The sequence below is a fragment of the Cyanistes caeruleus genome, chromosome 3 (assembly GCF_971803275.1).
Source record: "Cyanistes caeruleus chromosome 3, bCyaCae1.hap1.1, whole genome shotgun sequence".
NCBI lineage: Eukaryota > Metazoa > Chordata > Aves > Passeriformes > Paridae > Cyanistes > Cyanistes caeruleus.
The window spans coordinates 24,942,453-24,967,830 of record NC_141703.1 but is presented as its reverse complement, the minus strand read 5'-3'; the positions used below and the strand labels follow the sequence as shown (position 1 = coordinate 24,967,830).

The window sequence follows — 25,378 nt, the reverse complement described above, 5'->3', positions numbered from 1 at the left end:
TTTCTTCACTTCTTCATATCTTTACTGTGATTAGGAGAGGTAAGGAGGGGAACAAAGCAGGATAAAGGTCAAAATTTTGAAACAGTACTTGTATGTATACAATACTGTTTTTCACCAACTTTACAAGCCAAGAAGCTCTCAGAAATTAGAGTTTCAATGAAAGGAGTGTAACTTGCCACTGAAAAACAAGTGTGTGTATACACAACTGTTTACATCTACCATTAATCACTGGCATGTACAGATGCATACATTTCCTAGTGAAGCAAATGTCAGACAAAAAAATTACTTGTTATTTTAAATATTCAGTGTTTCACTGTGTTTGTTATATTAAAGATGTTAAAGTAGATGAGAGCAGACCTGCCAAATTAATCTTCTCTTTCTTAATAAATTTTTCATGAGGTCCTAATAGAGAGAATTCTAAAAATGCTGCTCCCAGACTCTGCATGTGTTGAGATTTAAAAACTGGAAAAATCTGTGCTACAGATCTGCCAAAATCAAAAGGATATCCTTTACTGTCTTTGCAAAGCAAACACAAATGAGAACCCAAATATCAGCTAAACTTTAGTTCACTGTATAGGATACACCATTGTTTGCAAATTTTTGGGAATAATAGAAAGGCTTGGGCATGAAGATGTTTTGTCTTTCTTTTTAACTAATAGAGATACACAAACAGGAATAAAACCCCACATGACTCAGTTGACTGAGTTAGGCAGTTTACAGCAATATGCTTGAATGAGTAAAATGGAAACAAAGTGGACTGAAATATAACTTCATATGTAAGTGTCAGTCATGTAAGAACAGAATGAATAGCTTGAAAAGACAGATACACCATCTGAAGACATGGGAGATTCCTAGGACAACATTTCAAAAGAGCTACTCCACTAAACTGCCTGTATTTCACTAATCAATACAAAAACTTCCAAGCAGATGGCTGCAGGACTAGAGTTGCTACAATGATAGCAAAACAAAGTTAAGACTTTTTAATAGAGAAGGGTGGTTATTAAATTTATTGTGATGTAAACATTTTAGCACATAGCAGATTGATTTGTTTAAATTCGCTCATATGTAAACATATTTTAAGTAGAAACACTAAGGATAACTATTGCTTTAAAAAGAAAAATGATGTAATATTAAATCATGAAAACACAAAGTTATATACACCCTTAGTATATCCATAAAATTTCTCTCTGGCAATAGGACCTGCAGAAGTATCAGATTGTTTCAATAATACAGCCCATGCTTTTACTGAGAATATATCAATTAAAAAAAACCCCAAAACAACAACAAAAAACCAAACCAAACTGAAAAACCAACCAAACAAAAAAAACCCATAAAGAAAACCAAACAAAAAAAAACCCATAAGGAAATAAAATGAATTTAAGAGGAGAGGAAGGCAACAGAAAAACAATTTATAGATGGCAATGTCTCTGAAATTATTTTTACAAAAAAGAGGATATAGAAGAATACATATTTCACATTACATTGAATTTCCTGTAGATGTCAACTACATTAAACAAAGATTACACACTTATGTCAAAAAAGGCCTTTCACGTCAGCATTTGATTCCTCTGAGAAGAAGGGAGTAAAAGAAAGGAGGCACATAGGGAGAAGAGGATGTATTAAGCTACAAGTTCTGCTGTCCTTTCCCCCTGTGTAATAATTAAATATTAAAGTCACAGTCTAGCAAATGCAAAATTTATTTCAACTGTACATAACAGATGTCCTTTTCATATAAAACAAAACACTTAATTGATATATGCAACCACAAACAATATGCATACTGTACAGTACAATGAAACATTCAGATATACATCCATTTTGCATTTTCCAAAGGCAGTCACCTACTAAAGATGGCTTCTCCCGTTCACAAATGAAGTGCACAATATATATTATTCTTTCTATGTTTTACGTCACTATATACACATTACTGTGTTTTGGCAAGATTATGCAAAACACCCAATCAATATTGGTTGGCTTCAGTTTATGATTATGTACTAATTTATATGGAAACACTGCATAAGCCATGAGAAGAGGGCCTGACAATGGCTTGAACCTACCTTCCAATTCAGGTTCTCCATCCTTCCAGTGTATTTGTAACTGTACACATACAATTTACAGAATTGCATAAACATAAGGTACTGTTATTACCATGACTAAAGTTCCACAAAAATAGAAACACTGAACCTTTGGACTGAATACCACCATTTCCACATTTGCCTTTTTTTCTGTTTGTTTGTTTCAAGCATTTTGAATTAATATTCCTGATCAGTTCACAATAGTTTACAGCCTGTAACATTGAAGACGTAGAATGGTTTTAAATGTGCTGTGATGTTAATATGAGAATACACAATATGAGAGATCCTAATTATGATAGTACTTAATGACTTAAATGCTACAATAATTAATGGTGGTAAACTGTCAAAGCTTTGGTGCATAGAAAGTCAAAATCTTCGGATCTAGATAACAAAACTTTCTGCGTGATAAGGAAAGTTCAAGTGCAACAACTGTATTACAAACTCATATTTACACTATATAACATGAAACAGACATAAAGGAATTATCATTTATCCAGTGCAGAAAATATTATTCAACTAGAACACCACAGCATAAGAAACAGGGCAAAAAACAATCCATACTTTCCATATATGTTAAAAAAACAAAACAAAAAAAAACAACTGAAAAAAAGAAGGGAGTGAAGTGAGTTACAAATGTGCTGTGAAATGATATGGAGCACATATACTTAGCTCATTTCTCTGAGCAAGACTCCTCCATTTGCAAAAGGTTCAGCATACGCAAGTTCCTGGTCATTACATTAATGTATGACCAGCAGTAAAATGCACCCTTGAAAACCCTCCTTGGTAAGCACTACTGCTTTTTTTAGTCACATTATAGAATGCCATCAACAGTGAGAGAGGATAAAGCATGGGATCAAACAAGACTGAGTGTAAATTGAAGACATGAACTGCCTTGAAGCATCTTCTCCACACTGACCACCTTCTGGAATCGTGCACGTCTAGCAATTGCAACTTTCTGATCATGTAACCTGCAGAAAGGTATTGATTACCTTTTAAAAAGTGTGATCAAGTTCCCAGGCTGCTGTTGAATTTCATCACAATTACTCTGAACTTGTTCATAGAATAGTATCTGAACACTGGATAACATGCTTACGTGAAAAACGATAAGGGTGTGCTGCACTTGGGAACTCTGGCGAAACTGAGAACTGTTTCTGTCCTTTCATCACTTTCACCAAACTTTTCTCTAATGCTTATAAATATTTGGAAAACATGCCGTTTTTGTTTTGATGCCAATTACTTCAGCAACAAGACAGAACACACACACACAGTTCACCCCAGCAGTGCCCCAGGTGCAGGTTTGAGACCTTCAGCTGTGCACAGCATGTCAATTCTCTGAAAAAGCCAACATGACTGTAAGTGAAGAGCTGCTGCTGAAAACAAACCTGCTTATGAGAGAAGTTACAAGACACAATAAAATCTGTCACAGACATGCTCCAAACAGTACAACCCAAAAGCCAAGCATTCTATTATCCAGAACTTCAAACAACCCAATTTGATCACAGTTGTACCTAGAGCTTGAGATGCTGAACACTGGAGCCTCCATCAGGGGAATCATTTTCATCTCGTCTTTTCAAGAAGAATGGTCAATTGAGAGTTGACAGTTGTGTATTTTAACAGGCAAGTAAACATCTAAACCCTGCTTTCTGCCACACTACTGCATACAGTAAAGTGACAGTATGACCACAGGTAACATGAGAGTACCAAAACACTGCATGTAATGAGCATGGACTGCCAGGTTTTCATGACAATTGCCAGACTGGGGTGGGGAAAGAGCAGTGAGGTCCTTCATATAAACGTTTTAAGCAATGAGCAAAAGACAGCAGTATAAAACCAGAAAATTTTATGGATTAGCAAATGCTCTTCCAAACAAATAGGCCAGATACATGAATATCTGAATGATTTTACAGCTCTTGTACTGCTTATTTTTAAGCTGCATTTCACTTACTCTACCAGCTATGTATTTTGTTAAGAATATGTAGAAAATCCAACCACTACCACTAAGGTATTTCCATATAGCTGGCACTCAGCTCTCAAACCAGTATGGTTTCAGTACAAAATATAAAAATGTGCTTATCCAAAATAAAAAACAAAATAAAGGACCTGTTACTACACTGACCAAGTCAAAAGAAAAAGACCATTCAGGGCTACAAATTAACATCTATCAGTTAAAAAAAAAAAACCCTCAAGAAGTATCATCCTGAAGAGGACATACACTTTTTAGAATGACTTATTTGTACGTGTACTGAATTGGCAATAGAGCCTTCCACCAGGTATAACTGAAATTTCAGGAGCTCCCTCAGAGGTTGTTAAAATATCACATTAAAGAGACAAGGAACAGCAAGAAAACATCTAAGAAAAGCAGGCTGTGATACAACAAGCATTTGTTAAGAAAAAGCTCAGAAGTGCATTAGTTCTGGTGAGAGATATATGAGCAACAGCTCTTACGAGATGTAGACCCCATTCTGTAACTATGGGCTGTCCATATACTGTCATAGTCAGAGTCTTCTGAGAGGTCTGAAGGCTCCAAACGAGAAAGACTACTGCGACGACCCAAGGAGTCTAGACTTGATTGGTCATCATCAGCCAAGACGTGATTATGCATCAGGTCAGTGCCTTGCCATGCTAAGGATGTACAGGTGAAATGAAATGGTGGATGTGGATAGGCAGAGGTGGGATGAGGAGGAGAACGTAAGGAATAGCCACAACCAAACACATGAAATAAAAGCAAAAAGGTGATGGGAAGAGAAGGAAAAGAGAAAATATTGTTAAAAAGGCACCAAAGTTGGGTTTTTTATTTTTTTTTTTCAAATTTGTTTGGGATTCAGGTATAAATTACACTCAGCATATAATAATGTTTGAACGGTTACAATATAATTTTGAAGTGATTTTTAAGTTTCTAAGCAGTCTCAGCTGAGAATTTTGAGCAATAAAATATTGTTTGAAAGTAGGATTTTTTGAAGAGGAAGTCAGGTTCTTTTGAAATACAGTTAGTTCTGGTCTGGAGAGGATTTGACTGGGCACAGAGCAGTAAACAAACACAGTAAGCCAGCATGATCCAGCACCAATGTGAAAAGCAACAGCCCCTTCCCCATCACATATCTGTACCTCATCCTTTCCCTCCCTTGCAATGACACAGTCCTTTGTAGAGCTGCTTCATGAGCCAGGTCAGGAAACAGCTTCAGATGAAAAAATCTTTTGTAGGGTTAGTTTTTTCAAGCAGATAATTTTCCCACCAGCTCACAACACAGCCAACAGAAGTGCTTGTGTCACCACCATGAAGAGGAAAATGAAGGGGGAAAAAGAAAAGCAAAGGTTCTCATGCAGAGCAGGGCTGCTAATTACTAAATCAGCAGCAACATCTTGCACCCATTGTCAAAGCACATTTTTTTCTGTGCCCACACCCCTTGTCATTTGTTAAACCATGTGGTAAATTAACTCACAGAAAAACATGGCCAAGAGTCTAACAGTGACACAGCCTAGCCTGTTCTCACCCCTCACACACCTCTTCCTACATGTCTGAGATCATCCCCCAATTAAATACCTTTAGATCTCCAGGGTAGTTGGCCAAACACAGTAAGGACAGTCTTTTAATTTCTCAAGGCATGGCAATATCCAAGGAATGAAGCTATGTGAGTGGCCATGTTATGAGCCACCATAAACATGATATTGCAGAGAATTTTAAGTCTTCATTTGAAGCAGAAATGCAAAATAAGCTCAGTGTTCAAAATGCATGAGAAAGTCAGATCTACCCAAATTAAATCCCACTTCTTTCCCACCCAAACAACTGATAAAGAGCTGCTCTGCTACTTCTAATGCCACACCTTACCAGTTTGCACTGGTGCCATAGTTCTGTACTGACACTGCCAAAAGCAGCAGATTAAGGTGCAGGTAGGGGAATTGCCCAGTGAGTGCTGTGAGGGACAGGCAGAATATTAACAGGGAGGTAAGAATGAAGTATGCAAAAAAAACAGCATACTTCACAGGTGACAGGCAACTCTCCCATTCTATTATTCAAAACTGACTACTGCTCCAACAGAAGCAATTCCAGCTTTATTGGTTCTTTCCCCATTTCCAATTCCAGTTTACAAATGCACCTTCTGAAACCTAGTCTTAGGTGACAACACTATGCTTTCCAAACAAAGCTGCTGTGTGCCTAATCAATAAAAAATTGTATCTTGCTGCAATTAAGAGCCAATAAAAGCTGCTGACTTCTGATGTATGCAATGATACCCACAGCACTATGTATATTTCTTAAATATACATAGACAGAAAAAATAGGCAAGCAAAAAAAATTGTATCCAATTCATATCTGCACACACACACACTACTGTGCAAGTGCAAATGTTTTCCCAACCATTTCTTGTCACATTATCCTTGGAAATAACAGATCACAGTGGAGGTGTTTAAACAGCAATCATCTCATTTGATTTTGTTTGGAACAACAGTATATCTTCAGAACTTTGAACTCATTCATTCCCTTTATCCAATTAAACACACTACTGTAATGACTGTAGGACTATAAAAAAGATTAGTATTAATAAAAAGTAATAGTAGTAGCTGATTTCATGATCTTGGAGATCTACAGTTAAGACAGAAAAATTAAGGCTTTTGTTGTTACTTGAGACATTTTTACAGTCTAATATAACTGCCATATTCCCATTGTAAGTTACATAGGAATACAAAGAAGCTGTTTTTTTCAAGGTGGCAATAGCAAATGAATATGTATTAGGAAAATTCAAGAACTAGGTCTGCAATTGCATTTTAGGACTTGAACTGTTAGCATGAAGTACTTTTGCTTGGAAGCAAAACGGGCCAAGAGCACTGTAGGCAGCAGAATGAGTGATTAATATCACAAAATTTAAATAGCTTTAGTGGACAAGAAGTTATGATGTCCAGTCTTCTAGTTCCAGCAAAACCAGCCAAGTACTTCAAGATCATTATACTGTGTTCCAAGGATCTCCAAATTAAATTTGTATTCAACAGTGCAAAAAGGCACAAACGCAACAGCATTTTCTCCTTCCTTGTGTAAATGGAACACATGCTGGTGGACTCCCCTGCTTTGAGCAATGTTTTACTTACAATACAGAGGAACTCCACATGGCAACCTTGATTTGGGTTAAATGAAGTAGGACCCCAGAGGCACGTTACAGGTTTTCAATATGCTAGGTATTGATCTGGGAAACTAAAAATGGCTTTAAGCAACACACATCTGAGAACAATCTCTCCTGAAAATGTTATGAGACGGGATTAAAATTGGTAATTAATACTAAAAGCAACTAGTGGCAATAAAATTCAAGAAATTTTTATAGGTCTAGGTTACTTCTCCATGGAGAAAGTCTTTGTTGAACAGAACACAACAAAAATACAGTCCTCCAAAGTTATGATGATTCTTCATTCCTCCTACTTACCAGCTTGAAATTTATCCAAAAGCATGACTAGCAGTTATATTCAGTTCAGACACCTCTTAATCATTGGTGAAACTTTAGTACGATTTTAAACCATGACACGTAGTCACATTTGGGTTTTTGTTGTTTTGAATTGTTTCAAAATACTGAAAAAATTATAGTCTCTAACCATGCTCCTTGGCAGCCAATACATAAACACCTGGCATTGACATTAAACCAGAAACAGGTTGTTATTATTATTTGCAGGTCCAACTTGTTATTTGCAAAGGCCTGAGAATATACAGCACTCTCTTTTGCAAACTATCTTATTTGTGTTTTAGTTAGCCATTTCTACCCATTTCAGTACTTTCTAACTTACTTGAATTTAGTGTTTGACGTGTTTTGGCACTTGTGCAATATGCTTCAATGACTTTAAGAATTTGAGCATCTTCTTCTAAAGCAGCTGTACCTAGAATCAATGGGAAAAATAGAATTTTAAATGTGGGCGTGTTTCTTAATATAGAAAAGCCTTTGTAAATCAGTACAGTTCAGTTGAGTCCAAAGGTCAGCCTAATTAACCTTTTAAAATTCTTTTAATCATACCATTTTAAAAATCAAACTCCAATGAACAAAAGTAACAATATACTTACCATTCTATTAATTAATCAAATAAATCAAGAAACAGAATACTAAGTCACAGAAAACATCTTGAAAACTTACTGTATTTGTGCATATATGTGTGTGTAAATATGTATATAAAATCAGATTTACCCCTTTCAACAGCTCATAATTCAAAATAAAACTCAGAATTAACAGCATAAATTCAGTCCAGTGTGCAGAAGGAAAGATGCCACTATCATGTACATATTTCCGTGAAAAGTGACTACTCTAAACTACTCAGACTTCAATGCAGAGACAGCACTACTGAACAAATGTAACTATTCAAGCTTAACAAGGTAACATTTTCCAAAAGGTAAAAAGCTCCACAGCAAATCTCATTGGGTGACTCAGTAAAAACACTGTCAAATTGTTCATTCGCAGTAGAGTGAAATTCTAATCAGAAATCAGAGGTGCCTCTACCATTATTATTTTAGATGAAACCCGAAGTCTATGTGCAAGACAAGACAATTTGTTTTTTTAAATGCATTTTTCCTCTTTTCCCCTGTGAAATAACTAGGTTTGAAGATTTCCTGATACATGAATCTGAGCAGCCTTTGACATCAAAATGCAGTTGTATTCTCTGCCAGCCAATGCATCCTGTTGGGTTTAGTGATTCTCACCAGAACAAAGCCAATTTTCCAAACATTTGTTGGCACAATCTAACTACTGCAGAAATTATCTTGACCCAATAAATTTTCCTACAGTTTAAGAGATGCAGGAACTCCAAAGTATGGGTTATCCCTCTTTTAAGGCAAGAAAAATAATTGCATTTTGTAGTTAGAATGCAACACTATATTATTACAGTGGCAGGACAAATACTACACTTCTGAAATAGCATTTTGAGGAAACTCAGTTGAAACATCTCAGTTGTTTAGTCTGTTGAAATACTAATTTGACATAGCAGTTCTCAAAACATAGCCCATAAATCCTCTGGATTCCTGAGAAGGGAAGTAACAAAACCCATACCTCTCTATCAATATGCTTTAAGTCCGATAGAAGTGTGAAAATTTATAGTTCCACAAAATAGTTGAGAAAGTTGAAGGAACACTAACAGAAGCTTCTAAATACTGATTAAGGAAGATGAATACCTGGAATCTCTAAGAAACACTCTTTGACTAAAAGCTATAAAAAAATACCTTTCAATAAAAGTTATTGAATCGGGAGTAGAACAATGTATTTGCAAGCTACAGACACCTTCCTTCCCTGAGTTATAACCCTTAACTCCTCCCACTGTGTTCTTTAACAGTTGCTAAACCTGCAAGTTGACAGCTTCATCATCATCATTACAACTACTGAATCTCCATTTTCCAACAGCTCAAATGATACAGTATTACAGTACTTTTATTTTTCCTAAACAGATGGCTTCCTGTAAGGATAAAAAATCCTGAACTACAACATCCACCTGCACATCCATGAGCAGAGAATCACTCTACTCACTACCTTCACCTTTACCATATGAAATTCACAGAACATTTAGAGAACTAACACCTCAGACAAACCAAGAGCACCCCAAGGAAAAGCTTTTTCTCTCCAACTCTATATAAGCCTGTGAGAGAAAACTGCCACAATAACACATTTCATGCACAGAACAATCATGGCACAGGCTCTATCTTAAAAAGCCCATGAACAAAGGACAGACACAGAGAAACAAAAGGTACAGGAAAAATCTGTCCATTAAACACCTTGTTTTTTATTGATACAAGTAATCAGATTTTTCATTCACACAAATTTATAAGGAAAAATTACAGCAACACTGACAACGAAGTGAATACTGTGTTTGCTTGATAATATTTACGCTCCCTCCACTTCAAATTATCCCAACATCCAGATCTTGACCTCTCTCTTTCTGTGCATTACTCAGTCTCTCTTACATCAGCATTTTTCTTCAGACTTCAAGCAGCCTAAATATCTGCAATTTATTTAGATACAGACATGAGCAAATTACTTTATTTACAGGAGGTAAGAGAAGACTGTTGGATCCTAGGAGGAGTGACTGTGGAAGAAACTAGTCTTAAAATCATCAGCAATAACCAGCTTTCCAACCCTGAGGACAACAGAAGCTCCCAGCAAAATCAACTTGAGAACACAGCTATGAAGTATTCTCGAGTGGTTCAGTATCTTCACTTTGTTGTTTACAGTACTAAAAGACAGGTTTACCTCACTGAACTTCACATGGCTCTCTAGTTAACTTCCCTTCCTTCTGCAACCAACAGAAATAGGCACTTCACAAGCAGACATCCACTGTAGCAATCAGTAAAGCTCTAAAAAGCAATTAATGCCATCACAGCATAAGATGAATGTAACAAACCATCCTCTGGAGATACCTACCCCACTCCCCTGACATGAGAGAGGAAACCAACTGACTTGCTTACACTGTACATCTAACTTAGAGAATTTAAACTGATGTTAATTTCACCCTTTGTATTATGCAGATATTTGTTCAAGTGTCTCTTACTTTTTCTCAGTGCAAACTCCTCATCTGATGGCTTCCGCTCTGGCTTGCGTTTGGGAAGCAGCTTTTTCATGGTTTTAGGGCTTTTACTGAGATCCTGTACAGGAAAAATAAAAAGAGTAGAGCTTCTAGACAGTATATCAAGAATTTAACTTCTAAGATGCATACAGGAATTACTAACTAAAAACCTTTTAACAGCACCAAAATTCAGTTTATTAATATTTTTTGCCAAGTCCAATTTGCCTGAATTGGCTGATTTCCTCTCTACCTTTCCTCCAACTATACATACACACAACCAAGTATTTTATCTGTTCTATTAACAGAAATATACATAAAACCTGCTGCAAAGGCATTCAGCCTGTTTGGGAGCTCTGAAGAGGCAGGAATACATTAACAGGTCTTTCTCCTGAACAGCTGAAGAGACAACCCATTTCACTTGACTACTGGAAAGCAAGTGAAAAACGTCCTAACAAGGAAGCTTGGCAGGTACTATATTCTTCAAAGACAAATTTTGTAAAAGTTTAGGTCTGGTCTTACAGAGATCTATAGGAAAAAAAAAACCAAACAATAACAACACAACAAACCTGCAGCATTTCTGCTCAGAATGTGGTCATGACAACTTACAGGAACAAAACTTAAGTTTCAAGAACAAAAGGAATATGCTGATCTACCCTTTACCTTAAGGATACAATATATCTTCTGTGAAAATACAGAACAATAAAGTAAAAAGGTGACTGAGCAGAACCTACCAAAGATGTTCAAGATAGGTTTTGAATGTTATTGCATGCTAAACACTATAAAGACGATTGAAATTTTAATACATTGGAAAATTCATTGGTCTACACATGAAAGCATAAAAGGATTTTAAGTTAAATTACAAAATGAGTGGGTACTGCAGCCAAGCTGATACAGCCAAATAGAACTCTTATAGCAGTTAAGTCTCAGCACAAATCTTGCACTGCAGATAAACTTAGTTTTTTCCTGTTGTTCGGGAGATTCACTAAATTAAAAGAAAATTAAAAGATGCACACAGCCACCACAAAAAAAATGACAACTTCCTACTGAAGGCCAGCCACACTTGTCTTTTTTCTTGGCTGCTGCACCTCACCTCTTTATAGCAAAGAGCTGCTGAAGGCCGTAGTGGAGGTGCGGGCCGCAGGCAGCTCAGACTCCAAGGCTTGGGCGTTTTTGGAGGTTCCAGTGGTCCCCAGTTTATTGTGGTATGTGGAGTGCCATGATGTGATGGATGAGGGAGAGTGTGGTAGGCAGGAGTCAGTGGTATTGGCTTGCTGTCTGAATGCTTGCTGGAGGGAGTCACTGGGTGGGAAGGAAGCTGTCAAACGTGATGGGAAAGGAAAGAAAGCATATTTATTATCATAATGGAGACAGTGTCATCAAGGACTGGTGAAATAATCCCACTTGCTATAGCATTTCTGTTTATTACAGCTGGCCTTTGAAAAATTTAAAATTATTTTTATTAAACATTATATTTTGTATAATCTATGTTTTATATTAAATATTAAATTCTTTTTATTAAATTATTTTTTGGAAAAAAGGAGCTTACAATTTATTTTTTTTTTGTCTACCCCAGACGGAGCAGAAACTAAAGAAAGAACAGCTACAAGCAGTCCTGCTCCCACTTCTCTCACCACTAAGGGTGGAGCTAAATTTAGAACCATTCATATCCAACAATTCAAATGCAGAGCTCAAAAGAAATTACTGTTTCGCCACAGCCTGTCAAGTAGATCACCAATTACAACCTACTGTTCTAAGTATACTTAAAAGATGGTGATGTAAGCACTTGGTCAAAACAGAAAAAGTAATGATAATGAACTTTCTTTCACCCCATTAAACTGTTACACTGAGTTTTAAGCATTTTATTCTTTGTCCACACAATTAAAAACAGAATTATCTTTTTACCTATTAAACTAGAGACAAAGTCCAGTTCTTGTTACTAATGGCTATAAAAAAAAAGGCTTTCCATGGTGTTATATTTGCCAGACAACTAATTCTGCTCATTCACTTCAGTCCAGAAGCTCTTTCTTACCGTGTGAGATGGCACAGAGTGAGGTTTAATGGTGGGATTCCCAACAGTTGTGACTTTGGTTTGCTTCTGCAGGTGATCCACCCATTCATGCAAATCTTGTTGGTTGTTACAAGATACTAATATCCTTTCAATCATAGTTCCTAGGTGATAGATACCAGAAAGGCATAGGAAATGAAAAAAGAACAATTTAGTCCCCCTGACATGATTAAAAAGGACGCTCATTTCTGAAAACATTATGCCCTCTCAATACTAAGCAAAAATTCAAATCATATTTTCAGTACAACAGCATCCCACTTTTCCTGGCTCTAACACACATTGCCTCCATTTCTTACTCAAGCACAGGAGCTCTAATTTTTTCCCCTAGCTCTAGTAATGAAGCACAACCTTAAATGATAAGAGTAGGAGACAGAATCATCTACTAGCCTGATGCTTTTCCATCTTCCCCAGTAAAGCCAGCACATAGCCTATAAAATGTCATTCTTGAGTCTGTACACTACCACACAGGAAAACTTATAAAATAAGAGTTCACCAATCTTCTCTCAGAAAAAGGCATAAAATTAAAGCTAAGGCAAAAGTCACTTGGGTCTGTAATCTCAACCGAAGATAACTTTCATTTCTGCACTTAACACCATTTAACCCATCACATTCCTGTTGAGGTCAGCTTCACAGCTATAATCTCAAAAAAGTATTTTTTTCTCAACATAAGCAATTTTTTCCCTTGTGATTCATGGCATGCATACTTGAAACAGTCAACATTAGTTTATTTAAATGCAAACTGCTTGGAGGTAGAACTGATCCAGGAAATGAATGTAGATACGAAACTCCACCATGGGGACCCTGCACTGTCCTTTAAATTGTCTCAGGACATGCATAATGAAATGAAAGATTAAGCAGATAGAAATTACTCAATATAAACATAGTGGCAACAGTCACTAACATCAGAGATGCTAAAGGAACATCTCATTTTCACAGGCAAGACGTGGAAAATTTCTAGAAGAAAACCCTTTCTCAAAGCTCTTCCAGAGCCTCTCAAATTCCTATTCTTTAAGTAAGTAGTGTACTTTGAACTGCTTCATCACAAAAAAATCCTCTCCAAAAGCTACTGCCTCCATCAAGATACAGAAATTCCAGGATGAATCCCATGCAAAGAGCTTCTTAACTGCCTAAGAGAAGAAGTAAAAAGCACCCTTCCAGTGAGGCCTGTATATATATATATAAATAAAGTTTGTATAATCACAGGATGGCTGAGGCTGTAAGGGACCTCTGAGGGTCCCTTACCCCACTGCTCAAGCACAGACACCTGGAGCTGGTTGCCTGGGACCATGGCCAGGGAGCTTTCCAGTACATTTCCAGTACCTCCAAGGACAGACATTTCCCCAGGCACCCTGTGTGTGAAAAAGTGTTTTTCCTCTGTTCAGAGCAAGCACTTGTTGTTTGAAGCAGTATATCCTGGAGTAACTAGTAAATAAAAATACTAAGGGGCAATACCTGATATTTCAAATGCATTTTTATGGTTTTCACTGTCTTCTAGCTTTGTAATAGTCATTCCCGTCATAGGCAGTTTTCCCTTAAAAAAAAAAAAAGACGGTAACATTGACATTAAATACAAAACACATAAAAACATTACCAATTCAAGAAAACACTAACCTCTGAAAAAAGACATTCATAGTAAATTGACACATGCACCCTGATGGGTTTAAAAACATTCAAAAATCCATATAAACATCTCACAGTGAGAGTTTTTAGTATGCCCAATTTCTGCAAATGACATCTTTGATATCAGTAAGCTTAGCTGATACCTATTCTGGCTACAAAATCCATACAAATACAATAGTCATCATTCCTCAGTCTCAGGTTCTTGAAACTGAGACCTTCAGGATCATCCATATTACATGACTGGAGGCAATAGTGACTCCTCTTTAAGCACATTTGTTTGCAAACTCTTTGATTAGCTCCCAGAAGGAGCTAATCTAAGGTGTGTAGAACAAATGAATTTATAAAGGAATATTTCACTAAATAAATGCATGAATAATTTACTGAAGATTTATCTCTCTAATAATGTCAGTACTAAATTCCCTCATGGAAATACTTTGAGGGGAAAAAAGAAAGCAGTGAACACCTTCAAGTTTGCAAATTTTCTTAAAAAGAACATGCTAATTTTGCAGAAGATCCTATTTTAAACCTAGTCAAGCAGGAAAAAAAAATTCAGTTTAGGATAACTTTTTGACCCTTTAGAAACACAGAAGAATTAATAAAACTGAGTATTTTTGGGATGAAAGGCTTTACCAAAAATGAAACTTCAATAAAAGTTCTTTAAGACAGATCCAGTATTCTCCTGCACAGAAACACTATTCAGCAAATACTGGCAAAAGCATAAATACTGTGTACTGTAGAATTTTGGCTTCAAGCAAAAAGAATAAAAATCAACTTTATGTTTTCCTCTCTCCTAATGACAGCAGAATGGACAAAGGTTTCTTAGAAGCTTGAAAGTGAAAAATCATTTGGTATTCTGTAGGCACAGAGAATGCTCAGGCCCAAATACCAAAGAGAAAGGAGGACTACTCTTGTGGCAGCTTCCCCGCTGAAGGAAACATTGTGGCCATATGCACTACACAATGCAGCTAAAATTTGCTTTTTTCCCTTTCTTCCCCATGTTTGCTGGTTCATTAATAACACAGCATACAACCACAACAAGAGAGATGTGCAAAATCTGCTGACACAGGTGGGGAGGCAATATAGGGGTACACTGGTGACAGAGATCACCTGAACCATGTGGCAAGAAAAAGTACAAAGTCATCAAAACCAAACTGAAGTTAACTTGTGAATCATTTGTATTTCCCTTCTTTTAACAAACAATTGTGTAGCCCTCCTAAGAAGTATGGTACTTGCTCCTTGTGACTTCAGCTTGCCACTGGTAGAAGTTCTTCCCATTAGCTCACATAGTAGATATCAGCTCTACCAACTAGATAATCTGAAGCCTGACCACAAATGGGCTATTCAGAAATGCAGGGAATGTGCTATGTTGGGTGATGCCTCCAGTGGCATAATTTCCCTGAGAATGGCTGAGGAAACTGCATCATGTCCTGCCCATATCCATCCCTGTTCCAAGATGTGAAACTCAGAAAAAACATCCAGGAGGATGTTTTAGACGTGGGCTCTGAGCAACTGTCTCAGACACAGACAGTGATGGAAAAATTTCACCTTGCTGCGAACACAGTCATCAAAATCTGACACACCCTCAGTAATGGGATTATCACACATGAGGTTGAGAAGAAATTAAGAATTTTACATTCAAGAGATGGGCATACATTGGAGCATGCCTTCCATTTCAACGTCATCCAGAGAGAATCTAGTATGTGAGCCCCAAAACAACTTCTACTCTGTGACTCAGTACTCATTAAACAGAAAAAACTAAAAGATTAATTTTAAAAGCGTGCCACTGATTCCAAAACAAAACACTAATGTGGATGCATCTAAACAAATTGATGGGAACAGCCTAATTCATACTGACAAAAGCTTAAGAGGGCTGTGCAATTTTGTTAAGTCTCAAGCAGCAGTCAAAGAGCACTAACAAACCTATGCAGAAACACTGGTTTCCCACACAGATCTAAAAAGCTACCAACACTTCCTCTCATCAGCTACTACTAACAAGGTGAAAAAAACCCCCACAGCTACTAAGAAAATCAAACCCTGGGCTTCTAGGCCAGAATTTTATAAGACAAATGACCACGTTCCTTATTGCAGATATTACCTTTTATCTTTATAAATGAAAAAGTTTGATCATCCTTCCAAGTTTCCTATGAAATATCATTTGGAAAGAACAGAACCCCAACATATTTTTACATATAAATAAACGTATTACTTTACCTGGTAGATAAACCCACTCATTCTTGGGCTGGCAGACAACATTAGCAAAATGTTAGGGAAGAGAAGAAGATACCTTTCATTCTTTTCCTTGTTAAAAAAAGAAAATGAAAAAGTAAATACACCATCACAAGACCCCTTTCCCATTTTTCTATCACTAAAAGCTATCACCATTATAACTGGATGATTATTCCACAAATATTTTCTCAGTGCAAAACTACCTCTCCATTGTATTTAGAAAAATAAGAAAAAGGGGGGAAAAAAAAGGAAAGAAGACAAAATTACTTATTTGCTGTTTTAAAAGTGCTACTAAAACATACCTATATTTTTTTTCCAGAAGAGTACAGCCTTGTATTTTAAAACAGGAATTGTACAGTCTGGGTGAAATACTGACCATGTTTAATATGATAACAACTTCGGCCAATTTCAGTACAACCAAAATTACATACTGGATCTATTTCTTCCTATAATTTAGATGGATACTGTTACAGCTGTATAGAGACTGTGGTCTCTCAAATTGGAGATGAGATTTACCCATTTTACTGGATTATACCCGTAAGTAGGCAAGAGCAAAGGAATGATTACTATAGTCACAACAAAAGCACTCATTGCTTCATTCCAGTTTTAATTTGCTGGTTTCATGTATGAAGTTATCCATTGTGGTTTTGTTTTGGGGTATTTTTATGGAAGGAAGAATAAGTTTACCCTGAATCTACTGCTATAGACAACAAAAGGGAGAAGCATTTTAATGGTAAAATAAGTATATCCACTGACAAAGCCACTATCCTAATTTCAATCATCTTTGCAAAATTACAAGTCCTTGGCAGTTTTAATGTTTTGAAGTAAACATTTCCAAGCGTCTATATCACTTTAAGAAAGACAAAACCAAACACAGTTGGTGTTGCACAAATGAAGCTGTCCTGTATCTCACCAGAAAGCTGAAATGCTAAACAGAAATTTCTAGAAGTCTATTGCATTTGACATTTTACTTCATGATGAGAGTGGGGAGGGTGATCGGTTTTGCTGGCTTCAAAAAGAGACGTGACTGCAGAAGATGCACTATCAGCTCTACTGAATCTTATTTATTTACTTTACCACCTAACAAAATATCTGAGAGAAAGATACCAAGTGACTAACTTCTAAATATTCAATTGCATAAACATTTTTCTTTTTCTTCATATTTATGGACCTCTTTGTTCTAAGAGAGGAAATGGACTGAATGAGGTTGCAAATCAAAAGCAGGTTCAAAGCCTCACTGATTTTTCAGGAGAGCAACACATAATAAAAAGATGTCAATAACCTGTATAAAGGTGCCTTTCTGTTAGCACTTGCTTTTAAGATTATTTTAACATTATTTCTGGTTTTACTAGTTTTTCTTTATATTTTATTTGCTTCCTTGGTTAGAAGAAAAAAATCCCTCAACTTTGTCACTTTTAACTTTCTAATGTATTGTCTTATTCTATTGCTCAAAGATCATCTGGTACTCAAGCTTGTATTTCAAAATTTGCTACTCGAGCAATGTGCCCATAACAGCCAAAAAAAGTTTGTCTCAGACACCTTACAACATACAACTTTAAACCTTTTGCTATTTAAAACATGTTGTAATAACTGCTATGCACAATGATCTTGTAACATAAGAACACATGGAAAATCTTGTTTAATTATGCCCTTCGAAAAAAGCTCTGCAAAATCATCTTACAATGTTTGTAACTACTGTATTCAGTCACTTTTCAGTAAATTTTAGAGATGAGACCATCCATCTTCAAGGAATTTTATTACAGGTTTTGTAAAAAAATGCCTTAAATCAACAGAGAAAGACTCCAGCTTAGATTACCATCTCTGAAGCACTCTATTTCTGTTATATAATGATCATAATGAATTTAATTCAAAATTGGAAGAAAGACAGGAAAGATGAGAAGGACATTACCTCACTTCCAGCACACTGAATCATGACTTGAGACATGTAAATCACATTGCCAAGTGTTTTGATATCCTCTCCCTCCCAACAACGAATGGCTTCTGTCAGTATTTGCAGTTCAAGTTCTTTCCGTTTCCTTACTTCTTGACATTGTGCCTAACAAACATGGGGAAAAACATCATCTCTATAAACTCTACCTATCTGGAAGGGTTAGGGATAAAAATACCCTTAGAAACACCACTACAGTTGTATTTACTGCTGTGCTTGTAGTACACAGAAGACAGCACCTTACTTGAAGCACTTTCATTTCAATAACTATTACCAATATTTTTTATAAACCACTTTTACTAACCTAAATATTATGTTTTTTTCAATACACTGACTTCAATTACCCTTCCAAATTCAGTCATAGCTCTGTTACTCAAATTTCTCCTTTATATTTCAAATCCTGGTATGACTAAGCAAAAATGGACATACTCAACAGCAAAGAGTAACACCGCTGTCAGAAATTTAACTTTAACAGTTGTTTTCATGGTGTTATATGAAGTTCAATGTTTTCTTGGACATCAGAGCCAGGTATCAGAGATAAGGGCACACTCTCTGTGTGTTCAACAGAACATATTTCAGTAAAAAGAGACATGCAAAAAACCAAGAGTGTTTATAACCTTGTATTATTACTTTTATTAAGTAACTCCAACCTGCTCTACTCCTATTCATTTGAATTTTTCTCAACAGAATTGTTTCCTCTTCTTTGTATAGCACCCAACAGGATGTAATAGACAAACCTCTTCTGAACACTGATAAGACGAAATTTCTGGTTTAAAAAATTTTAAAATGCCACGTTATCATCAGCACACATTGCTAACAGGAAGCACAACACATTAAGTTTATTGTAACTGGGACTGCATTAATCATTGCATGTTGCAATTGAGGCATAGTTTTTCTTTCTTTTTTTTTTTTTGTAAAGATGGTAGCAGACAGCTTATCTGTTCAAATTAGGCTTCCTGTTCCAATTATTACTAGAAGCTTTACATCTTCTGAACTTCACTAGCACTACTTTCCTCTTCAACCTCTCTCAAATCCAACACCATTCCCTGAGAAGGAATGCATGTAGGAAAAAAAAAAATCAGAACATGTACTCATTAGTTGTAAAGAAGCCCTTCTTCAGGACACTAGTCATGCAAGCACTAGTGGAAAGGGAGATAAAGTATGATGAGAGGGCAGACAAAGAGGTGCAGAATAATTTGCACAACTCTTACACCAATAATCTACTTACTACAACTCCTCAGCAAATTACCATCCTTAGCTCTGCCCACATACAGCATTGATTTCCAGGCTTTTAAAAATTTATTAATTACATATTTAGTTCCATATTTATGAAAAAGCTTCACTTTTTTTAAGCAATAGAGGGAAATGTAATTAGAAAACATACTTAAAATATATAACCTATTTTTTTATCACTCTTACAGAAAGATTTTTGAAGGCAGTCATGGATTTTTGAATATCTGGACGATCCGGATGATAATCCTAAAAACAATGGAGAAAACATACATAAAAATTCAGTTCTAGCAAAATTAATTTTAAAAAGTGTCAGAGGCTTAACTAAAGACAAATAAACAATTCTGCAAAATTGAAGTTGTACACTGATCTGGTCTTTTCGTGGCCTTCTTATATTAAACACTGGTGGGTCTTGCTTGTAAAACTGCAGTTACTTAGCACAATCTTAGTTATACTTAAATTAGAGCCAAAGAAGTTTTACAAGACCTAGTGGATAGATTTTGAAATCCTTAGAGGAAAGTATTTATAGGGTTTTGTTTAGCAGGTGAGCTCTGTGACAAAGGTGATTCCCTACAAACTAACTAGCACTTCTGCTGTTACTGGCTGACAACCCAACCTGTGACAAGACCCCCACACTTTCTATTTCTCTCTTTTTTTTCCCACTCCAAACATCTAACCTATAAAATGCAAAGGTGAAAAGAGTAGGTCCTCAAACACCTTCTCATCCTGTCAAGATCACTTTTGGACAGTGTTCATTAGCAGTCAATGGGACTATTTTGCCAGTGTTCAAAATGTTAAGGTGAAAGGCAGCACTCCTTCTACAGGTGACCTTAAGTAGTGTGCAGTAGACACATTCAATGTCAACTACAGACCCTGGCACGACTGTTCTAGGAATGATAATTAGCTTCTCTGGATAGTTTTACTTTAAATGTTTTGCTTTTATAGGAAGTTTTACTGCACTGACTTTTACATAAACCACTGCAGCCTGTAGTTTAGAAGGCTGATGGAAGAGCAAATAAATGCAATTTTGGGTCCCATCATGTTTGACATGTACCTTTAAAATAATTGTTGTCAAATCATCATTAAGCTGGAACATAAATGCTGATAAGATATACCTCCATGTGCCTTTCAAGCTCTTTGAGTAAGGTGGGGTATTTATCCAGACGCATAAAAGGTTTGCTGAGGCCTGTGGTCAGTACAAGGATCCCAGGGCTGTTTGCACCTTTCATCTCCATGAATTCTCCCAGTTCCTCACTGTATACACAAGATATTTAAGCAAATTAGGATTAAATTATCAAAAGAAATTACATTTGGATTCATGACTCAGTCTTTCACCTGCAACAAAGATGCCAATAAAACAGGAAGCCAAATAAAAAATTAATTCAAGTACAACTTAAGTGCTGTGACCAGTTTGTGTATTAAATAAAATACAGGAACAAAGCCATGTGCAGATTTGGGGTCCAACCAGGGAAAAACATACAAATAGATCAAATCTACTGTTCTAGACAACCAGTGCTCAAAGACAGCTCCTAAATGTTGCACATTCTAGCAACAATTACAGAATAAAGCTGTATTTTATTAGTCAGCTCTTTTTTCTAGTAAAATTGCATATTGCATATGATGTTAAAGGTGGTTTACACAAGTAATACACAAGCAAGAGTCAAATGCTTCATATATAATTAAAAAATAGGTATTTTTATGGTGTCAGACACTAATGAGAAGACAGAACATTTCAGAAGTTTTTTCATTCCCACACTTACATGTTTAATGACTTCATATCACACTCAAGGTGTTAATGCAAAAAAATGACCAGCATCCATACAAATGGTAGAAATAGTCACTGTGCAGCCTATTCTCTAATGAGCTAGGCTTTCATTAAGTGTGGACTTGTACAACACACTTCTTTTCACAGCACAGCCACTGTAAGAAATCCATTCTCTCCATGTATCATGAATTGCTACTTCCCCTCTCCAGATATTTTTTGGTATATGAATAATTCAGAACTGGCCCAGCCCCTCAACTTTTACAGCAACTGACTTAAAACAACAGATCTCAGAATTTCAGCCCCTTTTGCTATCAAGGACATAAAATAGCTACATCTTCTGCTTATAATGCAGAGATTTTAGATGACTATGGTGGAGGAGGACTAGCTTTTCAAGAGTTTAAATTACCAAGAACAAAATGAGCCCTCTCCATTCAGAATGGAAGATATGGCAGCATCTGGGCTGATTGCCAAGCTTCATAAAGTACAGGTTGCCAAAGAACACAGAATTCTAAAGGCAAAAATCTAAATAAAAGAAATACAGAAAGTAATTTATTAAAATTGTAATGCCTTGCTGCATTCAAGACAAACACACAATCCTTTCCATTTCAGAACAAGTGACATTGCTTATTAATGCCATTTGTCCAAATAGATGATAACAGAACAAGAACACAAACATGGTGCTTAGGGGCATGGTTTAGTGGTGGACTTAGCAGTGCTGGATTAACAGTCGAAATCCTATCTTAAAAGTCTTTTCAGTCTAAACAATTCTACACTTCTCCGAACTGCGACCTTCTCATCCCAATGTAAGTGCTCTACCCACCATCCCACCTGGATCATTCACCTCACAGAGACCAAAGTTTTCCCCAGTTCACAAAAAACAAAGTACTTTTCCATACAGTTTACTCCAAGTTTACTTGTCTTCAGATTAGTTAATTGGAATTTACTTTCACTGCCTCCTTGCTTATGTATATCCAGCACTGTTTCTGAATTGTCAGGTCCATCATCATTTTATATCATCTCTTTCAAGAGCTTTCTGTCCCCATTTTAAGGCGGCCCAGGCTCTCCTCAGCATTTGTGCCATTTCAGTTGCATTTAACTACAGAGTGGAGAAAGAGGATGAGGGGATTTCTCAACATCTGCTGTGCATTTAAAAGATGCAAAGAGAAGGGCTGGGCACACTTGGGAAAGACCTTGCAACCCTCTTAAGCAGGATATATCAGCAGCTTCAGGCCTTCTAAATCAGCTTGTGACATAAACAGGTTTTAGACAAAATTAAAACACCTTGAAAAACTTTCTACAATACTTTACATGAAGAGTTATAATAATGCAACACAGTTGAAGCCGAGTACTTTTTGAGCTTAAATTTAAAACTAAGTAAAGCTGACCAGCACTGAATACCTAGAGGCTGAAGACCTACTTTGCCTAAAGCCTCCTTAATCACAGCCCTTGTTCAGCATCAAATCACACCACTTCAGAACCTGACAGCTGACTCAAATGGCACCCTAAACAAGACTAAAGATTTTGACTTGTAACTGTGTCTTGGGTTTATGGTGTTACCAGACACTTCGAGGTCAAGTATTCAGGTTAATTCACTGAACACCGGGCATGTAGCTACAGTGTGGTGTCGCTTCCTCTCCTCCTGATTCAGTTAAGAGGAAATAAATTGTTTCCAGTAATGACAGTGTGACACCCAGTTTACACAGGAAGCTTTACCAAAGTTCACCTGGGAAAGCCCTTCTGCCAGAATGCAGTCACTGGTTTAAATTTCAATTCCCTAGGTATATGACACTGACCAAGTGCAAGTCATTGCTTTTCTGTTTTATCCATTCTTTGCACCTGTAATCACCCCCACCCATTTCAGCATCATAAAGCCTTGGCATTAACATAAAGCCACACAGTATCTGATATCTCATCTTCTTAACGTTAAAGACATTTCATACAAGAACCAAGAGGAAATAGCTGCTTAAATTAATTCTTTGCATTTTGTTTGCTTCAGTCAGACACAGGCCCTGCTGCCTCGTTCTACCACCCCTGCCCTTTTACAATATCTACTACTCTTCCCCATTTCAGGCAGCACAATCCATAAGTGTATTACACAGATTCTCTTTCTCCTCTACAAAGCTGCGTTTTCCACATTGGATGTGCCAATCTCAAACTCCACAGTCCACTCAATTTAACACTGCTATTAATAGTCCTCATTTTTGCTCTTAGACTGCTAAGGGGCAATTATACAAATAGTATTTGCTGAGCTATCCACTCAAGACAATGCTTGCACTTCCTCCTTCCCGTTTTCTTTTATTTTAATGCTTTTAGCATAGGAGAAACTTTGTTTACCATTTCACCCATATTCACAATTTTAATTTTCATTATCGTTTCTCCATTTCTTTAACTTGAGCATTATGAAAGAGATGTGTGAAAAAACAGGGGAAAATAGCTTGAATTAAAATTGACTTCTTGGAAACCTGAAATAAAAACCTGGTGTTATCTTGCTTTCACTGCCTACTCTGCATTCCCTTTAACTAAACAATCTGTGGTTATCCCATTCTCTGCTCAAGTGACACTTGGTGTTGGATCATGACATTTTTTTACTTAATCGCAGTATAGGAATCCATGGAGCAAGTTTAAACCTCAGCTCACTTGAAATGTACACAAAGTCCTGAAAAACAGGCTTAGCAATGGCATCATCAGGAAGCCTTTAACAGGGAGCAGTGTTAATAGGTGTAATTAAAACTGAATGACGTAGTTTTCCTCCCAACAGTCCCAAGAGGACAATGTTTTCTTTCATACACTTCTACGCTTCCCTCTGACAAGTTTTGACATGCCTGCTTGTTCAAACTCCAGTCTGAACACAGGCACACACTCCTTTAATACAACAGTACCCAAAATTTTGTCTCAGGAGTTCCATCATGCAGATCACCGTAGCATTCTATTCATGCTATACCAACCTGGCACCTCTGCAGCTTGGTGGACATAAAATATCCATCAAAATGTGGATGTTACTTAGAGTTCAAAGTGAGTATCTTCTATTTAGTAACAAAAGACAAATAGAGTACAGGACATAATGGAAGGGTTTACTTTTACTTTCGAAAACATGAGTGGGTTAAAATACTGTTCGAACATGACAGCTCACAACCATTTTTTAATTATTTGCAACATAAAAAGTCTGTGTCAGCTGCTTTGCCAAAGACAATGGCTCTTTCATGTCACACTTTCAATTGATGCCTGCAAGTACCACAGTCTCCTAGGCAGTAAATGCTAAATGAAGCTCCAGCCCACAGCTAAGAGTATGTTTTAATAAAAAGCTATCATTTAGCTGAACAGGAAAAATCTTTTGAACAGTGAAATCATCAACTCAGTCACAACTGCCTAAGCAAGTAGCTTTTCAGAAAGAGGCAGATGAGACTCTAATTCCCTACTTGCATCCCTTTATACAATAAAATGTAGAGAAGCACACAAAAGTGCTGTGCTTCATTTATTCTGAAATCTCAAGCTGAAGAATTTTCCCCACTCCAGACTAGAGTTGGTTCACAGCTTGAGATATTTTAAAGGTCACCATGAAAAGTGTCTTTAAGCCCTACTAATTAATTCAAATCTTTCTTAGAACAGCTGCCTCAAAAGCTGCAAATCACATTGGAAGGGGGAAGAAAACAAAGTTCAGATGTGCCTACAAGTAATAGAAGGAAAAAAAATAAAGCCATTGAACCTTGAGTAAAGCAGATCCAGGAACTAAAAATGTACACATTTAAAATCACAACTTACGCTTCTGAAGGAGGTCTCTGTTTGTAATAGATGGAGCACGAGCTATCACTGCTGAGGGGTCTGAGGACTGCACACAGGCACCGCATTTTGAGAGCGTCGTGACACAGCTTAGCTCAGCAACCCCTCAACTGCAGCTCTGAATTTCCTAGGGCTAAACTTCCCAGTCAAGCTCCTCT

General features: G+C 36.7%; 1 protein-coding gene across 9 annotated transcripts in view; it reads right to left on the bottom strand.

Moving 5' to 3' along the window:
- ARHGEF7 (Rho guanine nucleotide exchange factor 7) overlaps nt 1-25,378 on the bottom strand; it is a 117,991-nt gene that overhangs the window by 12,022 nt on the left and 80,591 nt on the right. For 6 of the 9 annotated variants that reach the window (XM_086880185.1, XM_086880189.1, XM_086880190.1 and 3 more), the window contains 9 exons: nt 20,794-20,932; nt 19,868-19,927; nt 18,410-18,556; nt 16,486-16,572; nt 14,107-14,185; nt 12,619-12,758; nt 11,680-11,904; nt 10,575-10,668; nt 7,839-7,928 (listed from right to left, as the gene is read on the bottom strand). In XM_086880185.1, coding sequence (XP_086736311.1) covers nt 7,839-7,928; nt 10,575-10,668; nt 11,680-11,904; nt 12,619-12,758; nt 14,107-14,185; nt 16,486-16,572; nt 18,410-18,556; nt 19,868-19,927; nt 20,794-20,932 — 1,061 coding nt within the window. Of the gene's footprint in view, nt 1-4,520; nt 4,698-7,838; nt 7,929-10,574; nt 10,669-11,679; nt 11,905-12,618; nt 12,759-14,106; nt 14,186-16,485; nt 16,573-18,409; nt 18,557-19,867; nt 19,928-20,793; nt 20,933-25,378 lie in introns of all 9 variants that reach the window. The other 3 variants (XM_086880184.1, XM_086880188.1, XM_023918285.2) reach the window with 1 other exon arrangement.